Raw genomic sequence first — 17,756 nt, forward strand, 5'->3', positions numbered from 1 at the left:
AGCTGAATAACCCCATTATAAAAATTGAAGAAAAATATGAATATCAGAAAACTTGAAAAAAAATCACAAAAAATTTATGTTTGGTTTATTGTAACCTACGAAAAAATGCACAGAAAGACTGTATTTAATTAAGTTAAAAAAACGAAATTTTGAATTGATTCTTGCTAGGTTTTCTGTTTTTTTTTTTAAAATAAAATAATAATTATTTTAATTAGAGAACTTTCAACATAAGCATTTTGCTGAAAATAATTTTCAAGTTTCTGAAAATAAAAAACAACTGAAAAAAGTTTTGTACACCATTACGCAAAACTGCAGAATGATTACTGTATTTTCTCTCTTCTTTGAGATTTTTTCAACCAAATCCACCAAATTTCGCAAACTTTTCAGATAAATAATGTTCCGGCGTCCCGACGACGACGATGATGATTATAGTGGTCGAAAGGTGGTGAAACCAAAAGCGATTCCTGAGAAATATGCGAAAAAGTTGGGCGCCGAGTTTGCCACTGGAAAAGTAAGGGTTTAGAAAAAATGCGCTAAAATCTGAAAAACTTAAAAATGTGACTTTTTAAGACATTTGTAACTGGAAGCGATAAATCTCAAAAGGATTTCAATGAAAGCCAACAGGTCAGAAACGATGTCATGGAGTCGTCTGGAGGACGATTAGCGCCACTGACTGAGGATGAGAAAAACAAATTGTCAGCGAAGATTTTGAAAGCCGAGCTCAAAGGGGATATGGTAGGTAATTTAAATTTATTTTTGACAGTTAGATTTAGCTGAATTTCCAGTTAAAGTGGATGAAAAAGCACAATTATAAACTTTCAGGATCTCGTGAAGAAGCTAAAACGCAAATTGGAATCGGGTGTGTCTGGTGTTGATGATGAGCCGCCAAAATCCAGATCGAAAGAAGTGACAATGATGAGAAGGGATAGAGAAGGCAATATTCTACCTGCGAGTAGCAAAAAATCCGATGATAGACATGCCGAGGTAAATTTAAAAATTCTAATAAAAAATAAAATTAGAACCTACAAATGACGTAACAAGTCATGAAGTTTCCGATTAGGGCCCGTTTCGTCTATAAATTTTTTATAGACAAGATACAATTGTTCAAATCATGTCATTATGTAGTTCTCGTTGAGTTCTCTCGTATCACATTTACTTGGTCGAAAAATATCAAATCTGAAAGAAATTATGGGACGACAAATTGAAAGCTGAAAGTTTCAATTTTTATGCTGTAATCTGAAACTTTTAACCGCTTATTATGGGTCAGATATTGTACAAAAAGCAACAATCTTAGAATAAAATTTTTTATAAACCTGAAAATTCGAATTTTGAACACATCGGAATTTTTTAAAGGGATTTTTTCAATTTTTTAATTTCAGGGCTCCTCCCGAATGCGTCGTGAGTACGAGAAACGACAGGATTTGGATTCGATGGTTCGAGAAGAAAAAACAGGAACAGCTGGTGATCAATTGCGACTTTTCGAGAAACAATTAATTGTGAGTGAACAGTTTTTGGGCCCCACCCAATTTTAAGTCGCTTAAAAATAATTCAGCTATAAAAATCTGAAAGTCTGAAACATTTTATATTTAACAAATCTGAAAATTCCAGAAAAGTTCGAAAATCCGACGTCACGACGACGAGAGTGTGGATGATATCGCTGAAATGCAGAAGGGAAGGAAGAAAACTGATGAAAAGGACAGGAGAAATAAGGAAAAGGAGGCAATTAAAGGTAAGCTTTTGAAAGTATGCAGAAGCTATAGATCCACGAACCTTAAAATTTCTAAATTTGGTACATGAAGTACTTCTGAATCCACACGTACATCCTCTCAACATATCTATTCGTATTTTAACTGATATTTCCGGGGGGAAAATCGGGATCTTTATGACAAGGGGGGCCCAAGCGAAAAGGGGGGGGCCATGAGAAAAGGGGGCCCAAGCGAAAAGGGGTGCCCATGAGAATAGGGGGGGGGCCAAGTCGAAAGGGGGGGTCCATAGGTTAAAATGTGGACTAAGTTAAGATTTACCAAGTTTTTCGAATGTTTCTATAAAAATTTCATACTTTGCGCATGTTTCCACAAAAATTTCAGTTTAGGCCGGTTTTTGCATGAACAACACTATTTTTTTCATTGTAACTGTGTAATTTGAAGTTATTCAGCTAGTTTCAGATTTTTTCAGGCTTAGTAACAAAAAAATAGACAAAAAATATGCAAAAAATGACATAAACTGAAATTTTCTAAAAATTATGAAAAGTGTTCAAAGTTCGAAATTTTAATGGAAACGGTCACAAAACTTGAAAAAATCGGTAAATCTCAACTCAGGCATAATTTTTCCACTTGGGCCCCCCTCCCTTTTTATCATGGACCCCCCCCCCCTTTTCGCTTGGGCTCCCCTTTTCTCATGCCCCCCCCCCCCGTTTTCTCATGGCCCCCCTTGTCATAAAGAGCCGACAATCGTATCCTTTTCTTCTAATTTTTAATCAAAAAGAAATGAGAAAAAAGTGAACGATCAGAAATCAGGAACGTTGAATCACATCTGGACCAACAGGCAGACAGAATTCGGCTGCCTAGAATCAACTAAACAGTCCCTCGATCTCAAAAGGTGTCACCACTAACACCTCATCCATCTATCCATGTATCATTCGTTTGTCAAAGAAACACGCTTCTTCGCTAATTCGAGGCGATGGCTATTTGTGTGGTTTGATGATATCTGCTGTGATCTGAACTGAATCAGCGTTTGTAATTTAGTTCCACAAGTCAATAGTGCTTCAGTTTTTGTGATTTTGGTTCTGACAGAATTCCCATTGCAGATCAGGTCATAACTTTCAAATAAAAAAGTATTTTTCCTAAATTTTCAAAACAGGATCCTTTGCACTTGGCACGGTGCCAATTCTCGCGAAATGACCATGAAATGTGTTTGTGACACAACCACTATACCACCACCGGACAATCGACCACATAAATTGACAAGTTTCCTTTCCTCTTCTTCTTGAGACGCTCTTATTTATATTGAGAAGAGAGATGGGTAGAACAAGAAGTTGAATAAAGACGAAGGACATTGATCAGACTAGATACAGAAGGAATGGCTGAAAATGTGCGAACTAAAATCCAAAATTTGGATTTGGTTGAACTTCATTATCCCTTCATTGGCCCACATCATCTCAACATAATCCAGTCTGTTTGGGTACTCCTGACTCCGAAATTGTTCAGTCTAACCAGGCTTAACGCTTCTCACGTTCTTCGAAACCAATCCGTCCACTCGACTAGTTTGGATTCTTGATCAACTAACACACAGATTCGATAAAATTTATTGTCTTTTGATCTTTTTTCTGGGGAGAGAAATTTCTTTCGAGATCAATAAAACGAGCGTAATCTCCTGAACTCCTTATTCGAATTGATCAAGTGTGATACAAGGAAGTTTTCAATGATAATTTATCACACTCTCTATCTACTACTACAGAGGAGATCGACGAACTATACTTACTGTGTAATAAGAGTGTGAAGATACCAAAAAGGGCAGTCAGTATGAATGGATGTCGACTAGGTTCTAGTTAGGACATAAACTGATGCCTAAAAATATAAGAACAGTTCATGGTTGAAAACCAAGTCAAACAGAGCTTTGTCTACGTCCAAAGGCAGATTTAGTCTATTTATGCTTGACTAGATCAATTAGGCCGGACCACCACCTAATGATGGACAGGCCTTGTCAGACTAGCTAGGCCAGAATCTCAGGACTTTGGAAAATTCATTAGAGCGAATTCACAAAGACTTTCTCAAAAAGTGTGTGATAAGTCAATTAACACCACTTATAATCATCCGATTCCTGCAAATAGGCATCTTGTCTATTTTTAGACACACCCAAAGCGACATAAAAAAGAAACACACTGCGACCACCGTCAATCTTCGGCGGCTTCTGACGATGCTTCAAAGGGGGATAATGAATCAGTGAAAAGAACACATTGGGTGTCGAGGAGACTTCTTTGATGATGGACATTCTATCCCTTATCCTCTTCTTCTCTCTTTTTCCACCCCAATTAATCACTTGTGTTGTGGAATGTGAAAAAGTTTTCAAAAGAAGAAGAAGAAGATGTACAAAAGTACCGCCCGAGATACAGACACTTTTCACTTCCTGCTGATCACAGACCAATGCAATCTTTTGCTATCTGCGTTTCTTGTTCTCTAATTAGAAGAGTCTTCTGACAATTCAGATGGTAAACACATTTTTTGCTGAAAATTGAAAAAAAAATGTCAATGCCTCGAGAAATGTTTTGTTATTCTTGTCTCTTATTACACATTACACTTTTGGGCAGGTCAAAGAATCTTTTTCAAAAACGAGAAAAATCAAATCTTTGGTTGTATAGAAGTGTCATAAAGAAGATAAGTCCCAGAAGAGAGACCATAGGAAAAGGTCAAGGTGGAAAAAGATGAGCAATCGAAATCGAATGAAACTTCGAGACTCCTATTTTTTTGATTTTTGAAGTTCTGGAATCTTTGAAGTCCGGAATCCGGTTTTTTGAACATTATCCAGTTAGACTGATTGAAATTCTTCAACTCTTGAGCCCTCTGAGGATCAGACTCCTGATTCCGAGTGTGTTTTCATCGAATCGATAAGGAACCAAGAATCAGTTTGATAGCACACAAATAACACTGATTAACAAGTGATCCTGATCTTTCCAGTCGATTGGTCAGATCAAGACCATCCCAAGCACACAAAACACAAAAACCGAAATTCAACTTCTTGCAACTCAAAAAAACATCAATTTGTCTGTTTACGCTTAAAGTGGCCTTCTTGTCCAGGCCCAAAATCGGCCAGGAATGCTGATGTACTACTTAAAAAGAAAAAGAAGACGTCATCAAGAAGAATCGGAAGACTTTTGGTTTAGATCGGAAGAGATTAGATAAAGGCGAAAAAGGGTTTATTCCTCCTTTTTTCTCTCTCGTTTTTGCAGGAGCGACGGCGTAGTATCAAATACAATACACGTAAAACGACACGGGCGGTTTCGGGGTGAATGGTTTCGGAATTTGGGTAAGAAGACAAGAGATAGATATCACTAGGGACATGAAAATGACTAGAAACGATTCTAGAACAACGGGAACAAGTGTTGGGTGAAAAAAGAGTGGAGGGACCCGAAAGGAAGGCAGAGTTTGAACCGAGATCATATAATGGGGACCGAGAGGCTGAGGAAGACATGTAAAAATGAATGAGAAATAGAGAAAAAAAGATATGATACAGACAGAAAACAACAAGGAAGAAAGGGGTACCAATGGCTTAACGAGCTGCACGGAATCCACCAGAGGCCCCGTTGAACTCCTTGACTTTAGCCGAGAGCTTCTTCATCAGCTTGCTCATGTCGATTTTCTTCTCACGGACAACGTCTTCAGGAAGTTCTGGAATAACTAACGAATTGAAACTTATCAATTCATTGAAATAAAAACTCACTCTCAGTAATATCTGATCCGGAAGCAGTTGCAACTGGAGTCTCTTCGACATCCTCGACGTCATCCAACTCACGGCACCGAATCTTCTCGTAGTAAGTAGCCTTACGGAATGGACGCATCAAAGATGGATTGTCGAGTTGTCCCTCGGTGAGCAGCTCGCAGAATCCTTTCTCTTGATAGGCGAATGGATGGAAGAAATTGACTGCCTTGCAACGTGGCTTCTCAGCGCACTTTTGGAGACATTGGTCGTGCTCGTCGACGGTCATTGTAGCGAGCATGGTACCGAAGTAGACATATTCGGGAATGGCGTCGGCATGGAGACCTTGTGGACAGACGTTTACTGAAAAATATGAAATGGTTGGAAAAGATTGATTCAAAAAAATTAGAGTTTTCTAGATTATAGACCTCTGAAATGCCAGTATCTAGGAGCTGAAGTCTTGGGATACTTTCCCAGAAAATTTCTCACCTTTCTCATCATAAGTCACATCATAGAATGGCGCTTGACGTGCTGGATTTAGATGTGCACGCAGATCACCCCACCATTCAGTGGTGGCACTGCACACTGTCGCCAAAGACAAAATCAAAGTGGAAAAGAGCATTTTGTTGAAAAATATTTATATCAGTTTTGTCACCACACTAGACGGTGTCGACAAATACGGAATGAGTAGTAGAAGGGATAGAGAGAGAATTTGAAGAGGGAAGGAAGGAATTCTCCAAAAAGGGGAAGGACGTTTCTTCTTATTCGTCTGCTTCTCTAATACTTGATGGTGTTAAAAGCGACAATTTCTTCGGTAGACATGGCTGATTTCGGGGAGACGCAGTCGAAAGGAATGCGAATCGAAGCTCCGCCCACTTAACTTCGTTTACGGGGAGCGACCGAGAGAGAGAGAGAGAGATGAATCTTTCTGAGGGAGATACTTAGTGAAAAACAAACACTAATTAGCACTAGAAATCAAAGATGGTCATGTATGTTTGTGATGAAGGAGGATGGAGAGAGAATTCAAGGAATCCCTGGATTCGAGGAGAGAAATAGAGATCAGAGATTACAACTGAACATTGGTCTTTTGGTTCTGGTTCTGGTTTTGTTTTAGGTGCAAGATGTTCTCAGACGAATTGGAAATTGTCTCTTTTTGATAGTTAAAGTCATTCTAGAAGTTCATTCTCATGTGAGCCAAAATCCAGCTGCCTCTAGTGGTGCGATGGTCAGTTTCAAAGATAGAGGAAATCTGTAAGCTCATCTGAAAATGAGCCGAGAATCCTAAAAATCCAGGATTTCGCCGGAGATCACAGAGACCTCTAGCTAATAAACCAGCCATCACAATTTCGTCTGATACCTGAACACAGACTAGACCAACGGTCATTCCCATTAACCCCCACCTCTTCTAAACGATCCAATCCATAGATCAAGTGGATTCCGAGAAAATCAATTTCTACCAACACCAACACGTGATGCTAGTATTATTGAACAACTACTGCACCACTTCAAAAAAAAACCCCCCAAAAAGCGCGAGCGACCTCAAGATTCTCATACTCTCGATTCTCATAAGTGGAGTACTTTTGTGATCGTTTTGTGTTCCTTTTCTAGTACTCAAGTCCATGGCTAGAAACAACAAAAAGAACGATTCTGACAGCGTTTTCTGTCAGAATTTCTAGCAAAGAGACCCTTGGAATTCCCTCCGGAAATTCACAGGCAACTGTTTCCACTTGAATCGGTTTTCTGCGAAAAAATGGAAACACTGTTGCGAACAGTTTTGAAAAAAAATTCTGTTGGAGATGAATTCAAGCGGAAAAATTGAGAAGGATCAGAACACAGCCGATCTGAAGAGCATACTGTTGAAATCGATGGTTCAGATGCGGGATCCCAAAATAGAGATTGGGAGGCGTTAATTTTTGGATTGAGAATCTCGAAACTCAATTCTAAAACAAGATTCTGAACAGCCGAAGAAATCTTCGGCATTCAATTCCTTGGCTCATTTTAGAGATTTTTCGTCTTGAAAACTCGATTTTCTAGATTCGAAAATTCCACCTTTACCATTTTTTTATCTGAATTCTCACAACTCTTTGAAGCGTGAAACATCAGTAACTCCTTTACTGAACACACCCTAAACAACACATTCCCCAACCACCTCAGAAGACGTCACGGTGACTGATGTTTCGGTCTTCCCAATAAAACAAGGTTACAAACACACAAACAACTCGAGAATCGCTAATGACTCACGACTTCTCTGCGATGTTATTGTGTTGCAAGCGAATTCCTTTTGAACTCTTTTTTGACCAAGAAAATAAAATCATGTGAAAACGATTGGAATTGTGCGAAAAATAACAGATGTGTTGAAGACAAAAAAAGAAGATGATGATGGATGATCGTCGGTCAGTTCCTTGGAATCACGAGTGGGCAAGAAGAGGACATGGAACAACGCTCTATCTATCTGATATCCTTTTTTGAGTAGAAAGAGATCACAAATCAGAAGGAACTATTTCGGGACAAGGACATAGGACATACAGTGTTCATAGGCTAGCTTAGAACGTCTATTGGTTTCCTGGATTGCTCGGCATTGTTTACATAACTCCATAGGCCAACTTTCCTACAGTAACCCATTTCGAAAACTTTCAATTTCCTTTTTTTCCAGAACACAAACGCATTGAACGCTCATTTGACGATTGCTCCAGATGCATCGACAGTTCCCGGCTCGCCAAGCACAATATCATCGCTGTCGGCATTAATGTGAGCATGTTTGAAAAGTTTCTGCTTTCCATTGAGAATACCCTAAAAATCGTCCTATAACGCTGGCGATTCAATTGAAAATAGTCCGATTTGGACACCTGAAAAATGACCCTTTGGAAACATAGAAGAGATTCTAGATAATTTTTTACGAAATTGGAATTTGTCCTCCTCTCGTCTCATTCACCTTTTCTTTCTTTTCCTTCCGAGAAATTTAGATAAAAATCTCGAAATTTCTAGAGATTCAGATCTAAAAAGAGGGAGGGGGTGATTTGTTTCGAAACCACCCTCATAGGGGTCATGAAGAGAAAAATAGACTAATTCCTCGATTTCGTTTTTTTTCTAGAATGATCAGAAATCGGGTCTAGAATTAAAAGAAGACGTGAGAATTTCGAGAAAATGGCTATATAGTAATTTTGGGCGGAGCTTCCGGGGCCAATGTTGATCAAGAACGAACTCGAAAAGTGGAAGACGTGAGAATTCTGAATGAATCTGGTGTTTGGTTTACTATATATGTAAAAGGTTCTTGAATGCAAACAATTCAGAAGATACGTGATTCAGAAAACGAGGAAGACCCTAGAGACCGACCATAGAAAAAAAAGAGAAAATTAGCATAAACTGTCTAGAATACATTTGAATGAGAATGAAGGTTATTTGTTTAGGGTAATTTTTGACAAGAAAAAGTAACTTTTGTGGCCTGAAATGGTTTAGAGACACCCAACAACATGTCTACAGATCCCGAGCTAACAAAGCCAGACAATTTATCTAAAAACTGATCTCCTCATTTATTCTAAATAAACCTGCTTCAAAATCCACATTTTCAGACCTACTTAGCCGTTGTGGAATGGGACGGATTGGATGATGAGCATGTGATCATTGTGCCAACCCAACACTGCTCTAGCTCGATTCAACTAGACGAAAACGTTTGGGACGAGATGAGACTTTGGAGAAAGGGACTCGTCGCACTGTGGAAGGAGCAAGAAAAGGATTGTGTGTTCTTCGAGATGGCTCGCCACGTGGATTCAAATCCGCACTTGTATGTAGAGTGTGTGCCATTAGAGCAGGAGATTGGCGATATGGCTCCCATTTATTTCAAGGTAATGAAGTCTAGGTGGCACTCTGTTATGTTTCAAAAGTGTGAAAAGCGCGCCCAAGGCGCTCCCGCCTTTTTTCCACTCAACGCAAAAATGTTTGGTATGCGTTCTTCTTTCAAGAATGTGTTAAAATTGGATCAATCAGTCTGGTCGCCGACAGTGTCCGAAATTGCTCGTAATTAACGGGACGGGGAAACCGATTTGTTTTGGGGGAAGACGAAGAAGACACTGTGGCGACACAACAAGTGAGGAAAATGAAAGGGGAGAGAAGGAATGCAGGGAAAAACAAAAACAAAGATTTCTCGGTGTTTACCCTTTGTTTAAGGGTTCTAACTCCTCATAGCTGTTAATCCGAATCTTTGGTTCAATACCATCAGATATCCGACACGAGGAAGTAATCTCTCCGAACCATGGAAAAAAGTTCACTACGGCTATCAACAGTGTCGAAAACACAAGAAGCCGAATCACGCGCCTTCAGTCTAAACACTTCAGATGAAGTCGAATCCATTCATCCCTATCAATATTCTTTCTATCACCCTCTCTGATTGACTAAAAAAGCAGCGCCATGAGATAAAAGTTGTCGTTATCAATTTTTGTCAGTTTTTTTTGTGTGGTGGTCGAAGTCATCTGATTGTCGTCGGAATGCATTCTAAACGAATCGAACATCTTCTGAAGGAAGGGATTCTCTTATTAAACCCTTCTTTCGTACAGCAACTTTCACTGATTTGTACTTTCAGAGAAACGAAAAAAAATCTGGGATAAGAGGATTAATAGAAACCTGACTGATGATTTACGATGATCTCTGAAATGCATTGCCATTGTCAAGTTAGATTTCTTTGGGTTCTAGATTCGAGGTGTTGCCAGAGATCATTTAGCTTGATTCTGGCGTGGGATTCAAAGCTCAAAGCATGCAGTTCTTCAAAATTTCCAAGTTTCAAAATTTCACGTCTCCATCGAAACGATTTCCGATCATCGAGACCCATCACTCGCTCGTGTGTGCATGTTCTCCTAATTCGAGTTGGCATTACATCTAATCTCTTTTCTCTTTTTGAGATGCAAACCGTCGATACTCTTCGTGATCGTCTCTCTACGACTCGTCGCATCTCGAAAGTTCACATCCCATGAGAATCGGAACCCGAAAGGAGAAGGGTTTGGTGTGTTCAGAATGATACACTATCACACAAAATTCCTTCTTGGAGGAAAAAAAAAGATAGAGAAAGAGACACCTTTGGAGTGATTAATTATTTGCGGTTTTCGACGCAATTTTGTTTTTATCTTTTTTCCATCATCGTCATCATATAAGGGTTTCTTTGCACCTCTTGCCTTGAACCAGACGATTTGGCGCCTTCAAGTTACTAGCGAGAAAGAGAGGGATTAATAGAAACTCAGGGGAAACCATCAGGGTCATACCCTGGCAAAGTGGAAAATAGGAGAAATAAAAATACGAAATTTAGATTTTTGAAACAAGATTTTCAACCATTTTTATTATATTTTCAGAAAGCCATCAACGAGTGTGAAGGCGAGTATATGGACAATAAGAAGCTGATCGAGACCAAAAATCTTCGCCGTCAGATTCCAAAAGGGTTCAGTTATTTTGCTGTGGATTTCGGATTGTCAAACGGTTATGCTCATGTCATCGAAAGTCATGATCACTTCCCAGCAACGTTTGCCACGGTAAGCCATGGCCTAGAATTCTCAAACCGAAAACCTTGGTCATATGTTCTATTAGAATTAAACTCAGACGTTTAATTTGTCATTTCAGGAAATCATCGCCGGAATGTTGGATCTTCCCCCGAAAAAGTGGAGAAAACGCGAAACAGACGAGATGTCGAAACAAAAATCACGCGCTGAGAAATTCAAGCAGCTCTGGGAGCCGTTCGATTGGACAAAGAGGCTCAGAAGCCAGGAGGGACCATCCACGTCTTCTGGATCATCGACGTCATCAAGAAGAGAGTGATTGTATATTTATTTGACCTGTTCTTATTCTGATTGCTTTTTCTCACCTAAACATCTTCCCCCATTCCTTCTCGTTTTCTCATAATCTGTCATTTTATTCCAAACCCTTATTTACACAAAAAAAAGTTCAGAAAGTAATCGAATGTCCATTGACTGTCACCGTCTCCCCCTCGAATCCTTTGACAGTCGTACGGCCCAATTTCTCAAAATGAGCACGCAACTCGTTTTGTTTCGGAAGCAAATCGGCAATCTTCGGATCGTTGAGGAAATTCATCAGATCGTGTTCGGCTTCAGCCTTGTCGCACTGCAAAAATGCCACGTGGCCTAGGTTTCCGAGTGTGGGTTCCTTGGACTAACCAACTCCAACATCTTCTCGACATATATCGCTTTGGCATTAGCCTTCTCCAACTGACCCAACTCGTTCCACGCATTCCATTTGAGTCGTTCCTCGATTTTGAAGAAATACGGTTGTGCCGTGTTACATGGACCAACTGTTGCCTGCTTATACAAACAGTACATGAGCAATTGATCAGTTACGGTGGTTTTGATGGGTCCTAGAATAAAAGAGGAAAAAAACTAAAAAATTAGAGTCAATACCATCTTTCGGCAGTGCCTGAATAATCCAGACAGCCGATTCGAACTTCTCGTCAAGTGTTTTTCCCATTTTAATTGCTCACTGGAGCTATGTTTTGGCCGCTTTCGGCTCCAACTATGAAGACGCCGCTGTCGCTACGTGGGAGAATCATGTGACGTGGATGAGCAAGAACAGTGGGTCACTAGAGAGAAGTACAGAAAAATAAGACACAAGTTCTATAAAACAAAAACATTTTTCATCAATTGAGAAAACATCAAAAAGCTCCGAATATCCTATAGCGAGTTAATAGAACACTCTAAAACAACAAAAAAACAATTTGGATAGGGGGACGGTGGCTACAGAAATCACTAGTTAACAAAAACTAAGAGAAAAAAGAAATGATTGGCGAGACGGTGGTGTTGGTGTTTTGATCAGAATCGTCGTAGCGGTGTCTCCGTTTGTCGAACTGTTTTTCTGGAAGAATTTGAAGTTCACTTGAATTCACATTGATTACTTACTCAATTCTCTGTGCAATTCTCTCTTCTTGTGTGGCTCCGTATAGTTCGATCTGATAGTAGTTATGATTGAGATGTTTCGGTTGAGATGGTAGCTCTGGGAAATTTCGATAAACAACTGGAAATCTGATTAGCAACTCACGAGGAATATTATCAGGCCTTTTCGGATATCTTTGTCCAAAACGTCCCGACGTGATGAGGAGATGTGCTGGAAAGGAGCGAATCCAGGAGCAACCGTCGCGGGTAACTTCGCCGGATTGGTTGAATGAGTGCAGGGAATAGCGCCTAGGGGATTGTAATTGAAGCGGAAATTCGGTGTGATTTTTCCGTTGTACGCAGTTTCGAGATTGAAATGATGTTTAGCTGGTACTTCAGGTGGAGGTGACGTATCACGGTCATTTCGATTCAGAAGATTCAATCGAGAAGATTCGAAACGACGTGGGGATTGGAATGCAAGAACACGTTCATGCTCTACGAGTTTTGTCGGCGTTGGTCCGAAACGAGTAGTGTGAGTTGGATTTCTGTTGAGTGACTGGAAAAAGAAATAATTGTCATTGGTTCTCCTCAATATATATTCACCGGTTTCTGAAAGTTGTTGTTTTTGTAGGCGTCAGCGATCACAGCAGAGGTGGTGGAGTTAGGGAAAATTTGCGTTGATGGTCCTGTGGGCGAGACACCGTCTTCAAAATCCTAAAAATTTTGAGGTTGTTGCTAAAGGAAAAAACATTCTATCACTAACAGCACTGCGAAGCCTTCCGAAGCAATCTCCTCGTCCTCGTTTAGGTATATTCTGACAAGAAGTCCCAAGCACTTTCCTTTGGTTTGACGTTGTCTCCTGATGCTCCCCTCTTCCACTTTTCAACTGCTCTTCTTCTGCAATTTGGAAATTAGGGTCCAGTTGCTGCCAGACTCTCCCCGCACCGAATGCGATTCTTCTGCCAGTCATCACTCTCCGATCGATCGTCTTGTTGTAGTGCTGCGAACGTTCGACGAGTCCCTTCAACATAAACGTGTTTGTGAGTCTCGGGCGGCTGATGCACTGCAATGAGTACCGTCGCCGAGAATTTCTCTCATACGGTAAGTTCCAGAACATTCCTCACCTGATCAACTGAAATATCTGGCACTTCAGCGAATCTCCGTGCTCCTGCTGGTACTTGAGTCGAGTTGAATCTATCGAGATGACCTGAAAAAGTTTTTTATCGACCAGAAAAAACACAATTCTCACCATCGTCGTCATCCAGATTAGCTTCCAGCTCGCCGATAAATTCTGCGTCGGTGAAGTATTTCTGAAAATTGTCGATTTTTTAACACGAATTTTCTCTTCACTCGATTTTTTGATTTTCAGCTTTACCTGATCCTGATGTAAGTTATGCATTTGGCCTCGTCTTGTCTGAAATCGGAAAACACATTTTATTTAAATAAAATTAAAATCCTACGTTTGTCATCCCTGTAATCCTTCGGAAACAGCAATGATTCCAAGAATTCGTTGCTCTTTTTCCTGTAAAATAGACAGAAAATTTAAAATTGAGACAAAAACCGAAAAATACGGTAAGACTCAATGAAAACTGGCTAAAAATTATGTTTCAAATGAAATGAAAACTCGCGCCTCTACAGTAACCCGACAATGAGACTTCGCTGCGAGACCCAATACATTTTTCTAAAAGTTTTCCTTTAATTTTGCAATGTTTTTGTTCCAGCTTTCTAAAAATGTGTCTTGTTTGAAACTTTTTCAAAATTCAGATTACCATTATTTTTTCCGTACTTTTTCTCGATTTCTACAGATTTCGCACACTTCTTAGCATTTTTTTAATCCCAATAAATTATCTGTTTCATAACATAATATTTTTGCCGACAAAGTGTATACCCGATTTATAGGACACTGTGTAATAAATTTCAGGAACGCTTTGGCTCGCGCATTGTGTGGTAATAAACAACAAAATCGGCCGAAAGCACATGTTTTTGTATTGATTTTACACGAATTTTCATGGAAACATTTGCACAGGAATGAGAGCTATATTTCCAAATTTCCTTCGAGGATTTTAACTCTGCTTTGCACTTTCTAACATTTTTTCTTTGGAAAGTTAGCACTTTTTTTGCTAATTCCTCGCCTTGACCAAATAGGCTCCGCCCCTTTCCCCAATCTCCTCTTCCTCTTCTCTTCTTTCCCCCTAACTAATATTCAAAATGTTCCCGAAAATTCTCAATTTTTTTAGACGTTCTCCAGATTCTTCCAGAAGAATCGTTGGAATAACGGTTTGGAAAATGTCAGATTCCGGACGGTTAGAGCCGCAAAATCCCGATGTTAGGTAGGAAAACATTGGTTGTGCTTCTAAAGTCAGTGTGATTTGTAGCACAGAGAGCAGCTCGGAATCGACGACGGTGAATCCCGAAGAGGAGAAGCTGGTGAATCTGGTAAGTATAGAATCAGGCTACACGTATTTTCAGATTTATTTCAGGCCCACGCCGCGAAGAAAAATCTTGATGAATACTACAAAAAGCAAAATGAGATACTGGATCACTATAAACACGACAGTGAACAAATAGAAGCAGCTCGGCGGAAACGTCGTCAAAGTGCAAAATCATCTGAATCTGAGTCTTCTGATGGAAATGCGCCTGAGTTGGAACGGAAAGCCTCGACGATCTCCATGAAATCTGCGGACTCTCTATTAAAAAGAGCAGAGCATTCAGAAATGAAGGAGAAAGAGTTGGCTAAAGCAGCCGCCAGATTGGCCAATGTCACATTGCTTGTGAATTTGTGTAAGTTTAAAGTTGATTTATACTGTAACTTAATCTAAATTTTCAGTGCTAATGCTTGCAAAAATGACAGCTTCATATCTATCCGGATCTATGTCGATCATCTCCTCGATGGTTGATTCGATTGTCGATCTAACTTCCGGAGCAGTCTTATCCATTTCCTCCCGCATGATTCGCGTTCGTGACCCATATCAATATCCACGTGGACGTACTCGCGTTGAGCCACTTTCCTTAATTCTCATCAGTGTCATCATGGGAATGGCCAGTGTCCAATTGATCATCTCCTCGGTTACCAGGATTCATGCTGCTGGTTAGTGAAAGGAATTCATTTTTTCAAGTTTTTTTTTGAAACATAATAGTGACTCTGTTAGTGTTTGATCTGTAATCTCTACAGTGATCCAGATAAAAATCTGATCAGTAACTCGAGAGTACCAACCTTCCCCCCGAGAAGATTATATTTCGCAATACTTGACAGAAGCTGCCCTACGGAGCTTTTGTGCACATGTCCGCGTACAAAAATCACATGATACGGGAGTGAGAATCAAAACATAGCTATGCTACGACAGAAGCTAAAGTAATCTCTAATTCAAGTACACAAACTAAAATTGAAGGGCCTTAATATTTTAAAATTAAAACTACAGTATCCTTCAAAACGGAACTTACATCGATTACTGTATTGAGAAGTACTGTAGTACTAGAAAACGTACTGTAACTGATTGAGATATCTTTGCAGCTGCTGATGGTGAAAAGGATGAGATCAATGTTAGCTGGCCGACTATTGGAATCATGGGGTCCACCATTATCGTCAAGCTCACCCTCTATCTAATATGTCAGAAGTAAGTGGGTTACAGTAATCCACAATTTTAATATTACAATTTCAGATACAAATCCAACTCATCAATCAAAGTTCTATCTCTGGATCATCGTAACGATTGTATCTCAATCACAATGGCTCTTGCATGTGCCTGGTTAGCCTACTACTATGGTATTCGTACTGATCAACCAACTTCTGGAGTGTCATTTTTTGGAATGTGCCCCAAAGAAGGATGCGATTTGTACTATCTGGATCCCATTGGAGCAATCATCGTCTCATTTTACATTCTCTACACGTGGATTCGTACGGGATATGCGCATTTTGTGATGCTTAGTGGAAAATCAGCACATCCGGAACTTATCAATCGAATCATTCATCAGTGTATTGAGCACGATCCACGGATTTCTCACATTGACACCGTCTATGTCTATCACTACGGAACCAAGTTTCTTGTCGAGGTAAGGATCTTCAAAATATTGAAAATCCTAAAAAAAAAGTCTCAAGATTGAATTCCAAGATTTTAGAACTTTAGAATTTTCAGAATTCGCAATTTGCTGAAATTCTTTTTCCAGGTACACATAGTCCTCGATCAAAACATGTCCCTCAAAGTGACTCATGATATCGCGGAATCACTTCAAACTGGAATTGAAGCAATGTCGGAAATTGAAAGAGCATTCGTTCATTGTGATTACGAGTTCGAGCATCATCCTCATGACGAACACAAAGCTGTTTAGAGATTATTCAATTTTTGTATTCTGAAACATAATATTCCTTCGTCCACCAATTCATTCATTTTTATTTGCTTCCCAAGAATCACATTTTTCACTCCAATTGCGTTTTTTTTATCTCCCAAATCAAACTTCCTGTTGTTTTCTCTGTTTTTTCCAAACTTCCATTCTCATCTCACATCTCAATCAGATCTTCATCTCATTCAATTTTCAATATATCTACAATTTTAGTCAATCTCATAAGAAATAAAGTTAATGGGTCCGAAAATTTTGAAATTTCAGAAGTCTAATTGTAAGAATCAAGAGTGAAAACTTCATTCAAACATTAAAATTACGAAAGATTAGCAAATGTTCAAATTTTCAAATAATCACTGGAACATTCCACATTAACATTTCAATCCATAGCAATCATAGGCGAAACCGATTCTCTCCAACTCGCACTGCATCCATCCGACATATGGATTACATTCCTGAGTGAAGAAGTCTCCAATGCATCCGATGAATGATTCAGTCGCATCACAGAACTTGTTTGGATTCGCGTTGACGGTGGCGTTGAATTTGTAGAAACACGCGCGGTACTGATTTCCGTCGGTGGTTTCTCCCTTTCGAATACAGTCGATGTTACTTTGATAGACTGCAAATTTGCTCTGTTGAGAATATATTTTGAAAATTATCGATCCCGCTCCATTGAAAATTTTATTGTCGAATTAAGAAAAAAATGACACCTGAACCCTTTCTCGGAATGGAGTGTCAATATTTCAGGCGTTCTCATACGGCAATTTTTGCACTGCCCTTTAACTTTTAGCTTTGAGATCAATTATCTAGGTTCCCATCAGAGATATAAAAAGTTTTTCAACTGATAAATTGTTTATCATGACACGAAGAACATTTTATTTAAGATAATTGAGCTCAAACTTGGCAGTGTGGAGCTCTTCTATTGTAGGTTTTACGGAAAGTTCGGTTGTTTGGTAGAAAAAAAGATTCTAGAGATGCTAGGGGTCATATTGATACTAAAAGGTCTAAATTCTCTTCAGCAAATCTCACTTACAATAGTTTACAAAAATTAATTCCGCTGTGTACTGTATCGTTTTTGGTGCCGGCCTCGCAAATCGACATGAACGCCGCCCGCGAGATTCTCAGGGACCAGTTTTTTCAATTCGACAA

At 39.5% G+C, this 17,756-nt stretch overlaps 6 protein-coding genes across 6 annotated transcripts in view; 2 read left to right on the forward strand and 4 right to left on the reverse strand.

Moving 5' to 3' along the window:
• Nucleotides 1–394: 394 nt before the first annotated feature.
• CBG15349 lies at nucleotides 395–11,208 on the forward strand (the record flags this gene model as incomplete). Its single annotated transcript, XM_002643122.2, has 9 exons — nucleotides 395–511; nucleotides 571–735; nucleotides 823–984; nucleotides 1,380–1,496; nucleotides 1,609–1,729; nucleotides 8,066–8,160; nucleotides 8,982–9,254; nucleotides 10,749–10,925; nucleotides 11,014–11,208. The coding sequence occupies 9 exons, from the start codon at nucleotides 395–397 to the stop codon at nucleotides 11,206–11,208; spliced, it is 1,422 nt and encodes a 473-aa protein (XP_002643168.2).
• Nucleotides 5,266–6,034, reverse strand: CBG15350 (the record flags this gene model as incomplete). Its single annotated transcript, XM_002643123.1, has 3 exons — nucleotides 5,266–5,384; nucleotides 5,437–5,775; nucleotides 5,902–6,034. 3 exons carry the CDS (start codon nucleotides 6,032–6,034, stop codon nucleotides 5,266–5,268), a joined length of 591 nt encoding a protein of 196 aa, XP_002643169.1.
• Nucleotides 11,209–11,334: 126 nt separating the features above from the next.
• On the reverse strand, nucleotides 11,335–11,871 carry Cbr-acbp-4.2 (the record flags this gene model as incomplete). The annotated part of the gene is made up of 3 exons (XM_002643124.1): nucleotides 11,335–11,511; nucleotides 11,565–11,761; nucleotides 11,805–11,871. The coding sequence occupies 3 exons, from the start codon at nucleotides 11,869–11,871 to the stop codon at nucleotides 11,335–11,337; spliced, it is 441 nt and encodes a 146-aa protein (XP_002643170.1).
• Nucleotides 11,872–12,163: 292 nt separating this feature from the next.
• On the reverse strand, nucleotides 12,164–13,671 carry CBG15352 (the record flags this gene model as incomplete). Its single annotated transcript, XM_045244700.1, has 8 exons — nucleotides 12,164–12,255; nucleotides 12,300–12,393; nucleotides 12,439–12,828; nucleotides 12,876–12,986; nucleotides 13,036–13,335; nucleotides 13,397–13,479; nucleotides 13,522–13,582; nucleotides 13,648–13,671. The coding sequence occupies 8 exons, from the start codon at nucleotides 13,669–13,671 to the stop codon at nucleotides 12,164–12,166; spliced, it is 1,155 nt and encodes a 384-aa protein (XP_045095700.1).
• An 887-nt stretch (nucleotides 13,672–14,558) lies between these two features.
• On the forward strand, nucleotides 14,559–16,598 carry CBG15353 (the record flags this gene model as incomplete). The annotated part of the gene is made up of 7 exons (XM_002643126.1): nucleotides 14,559–14,602; nucleotides 14,648–14,708; nucleotides 14,753–15,053; nucleotides 15,100–15,360; nucleotides 15,784–15,886; nucleotides 15,932–16,322; nucleotides 16,437–16,598. The coding sequence occupies 7 exons, from the start codon at nucleotides 14,559–14,561 to the stop codon at nucleotides 16,596–16,598; spliced, it is 1,323 nt and encodes a 440-aa protein (XP_002643172.1).
• A 380-nt stretch (nucleotides 16,599–16,978) lies between these two features.
• CBG15354 overlaps nucleotides 16,979–17,756 on the reverse strand; it is a gene marked incomplete at both ends in the record, with an annotated part of 2,676 nt that continues 1,898 nt past the window's right edge. The window contains one exon of the mRNA XM_002643127.2: nucleotides 16,979–17,226. Coding sequence (XP_002643173.2) covers nucleotides 16,979–17,226 — 248 coding nt within the window. The remainder of the gene's footprint in view (nucleotides 17,227–17,756) is intronic.

This window comes from Caenorhabditis briggsae (genome assembly GCF_000004555.2).
Source record: "Caenorhabditis briggsae complete genome, chrIII, whole genome shotgun sequence".
NCBI classification, from domain to species: Eukaryota; Metazoa; Nematoda; class Chromadorea; order Rhabditida; family Rhabditidae; genus Caenorhabditis; species Caenorhabditis briggsae.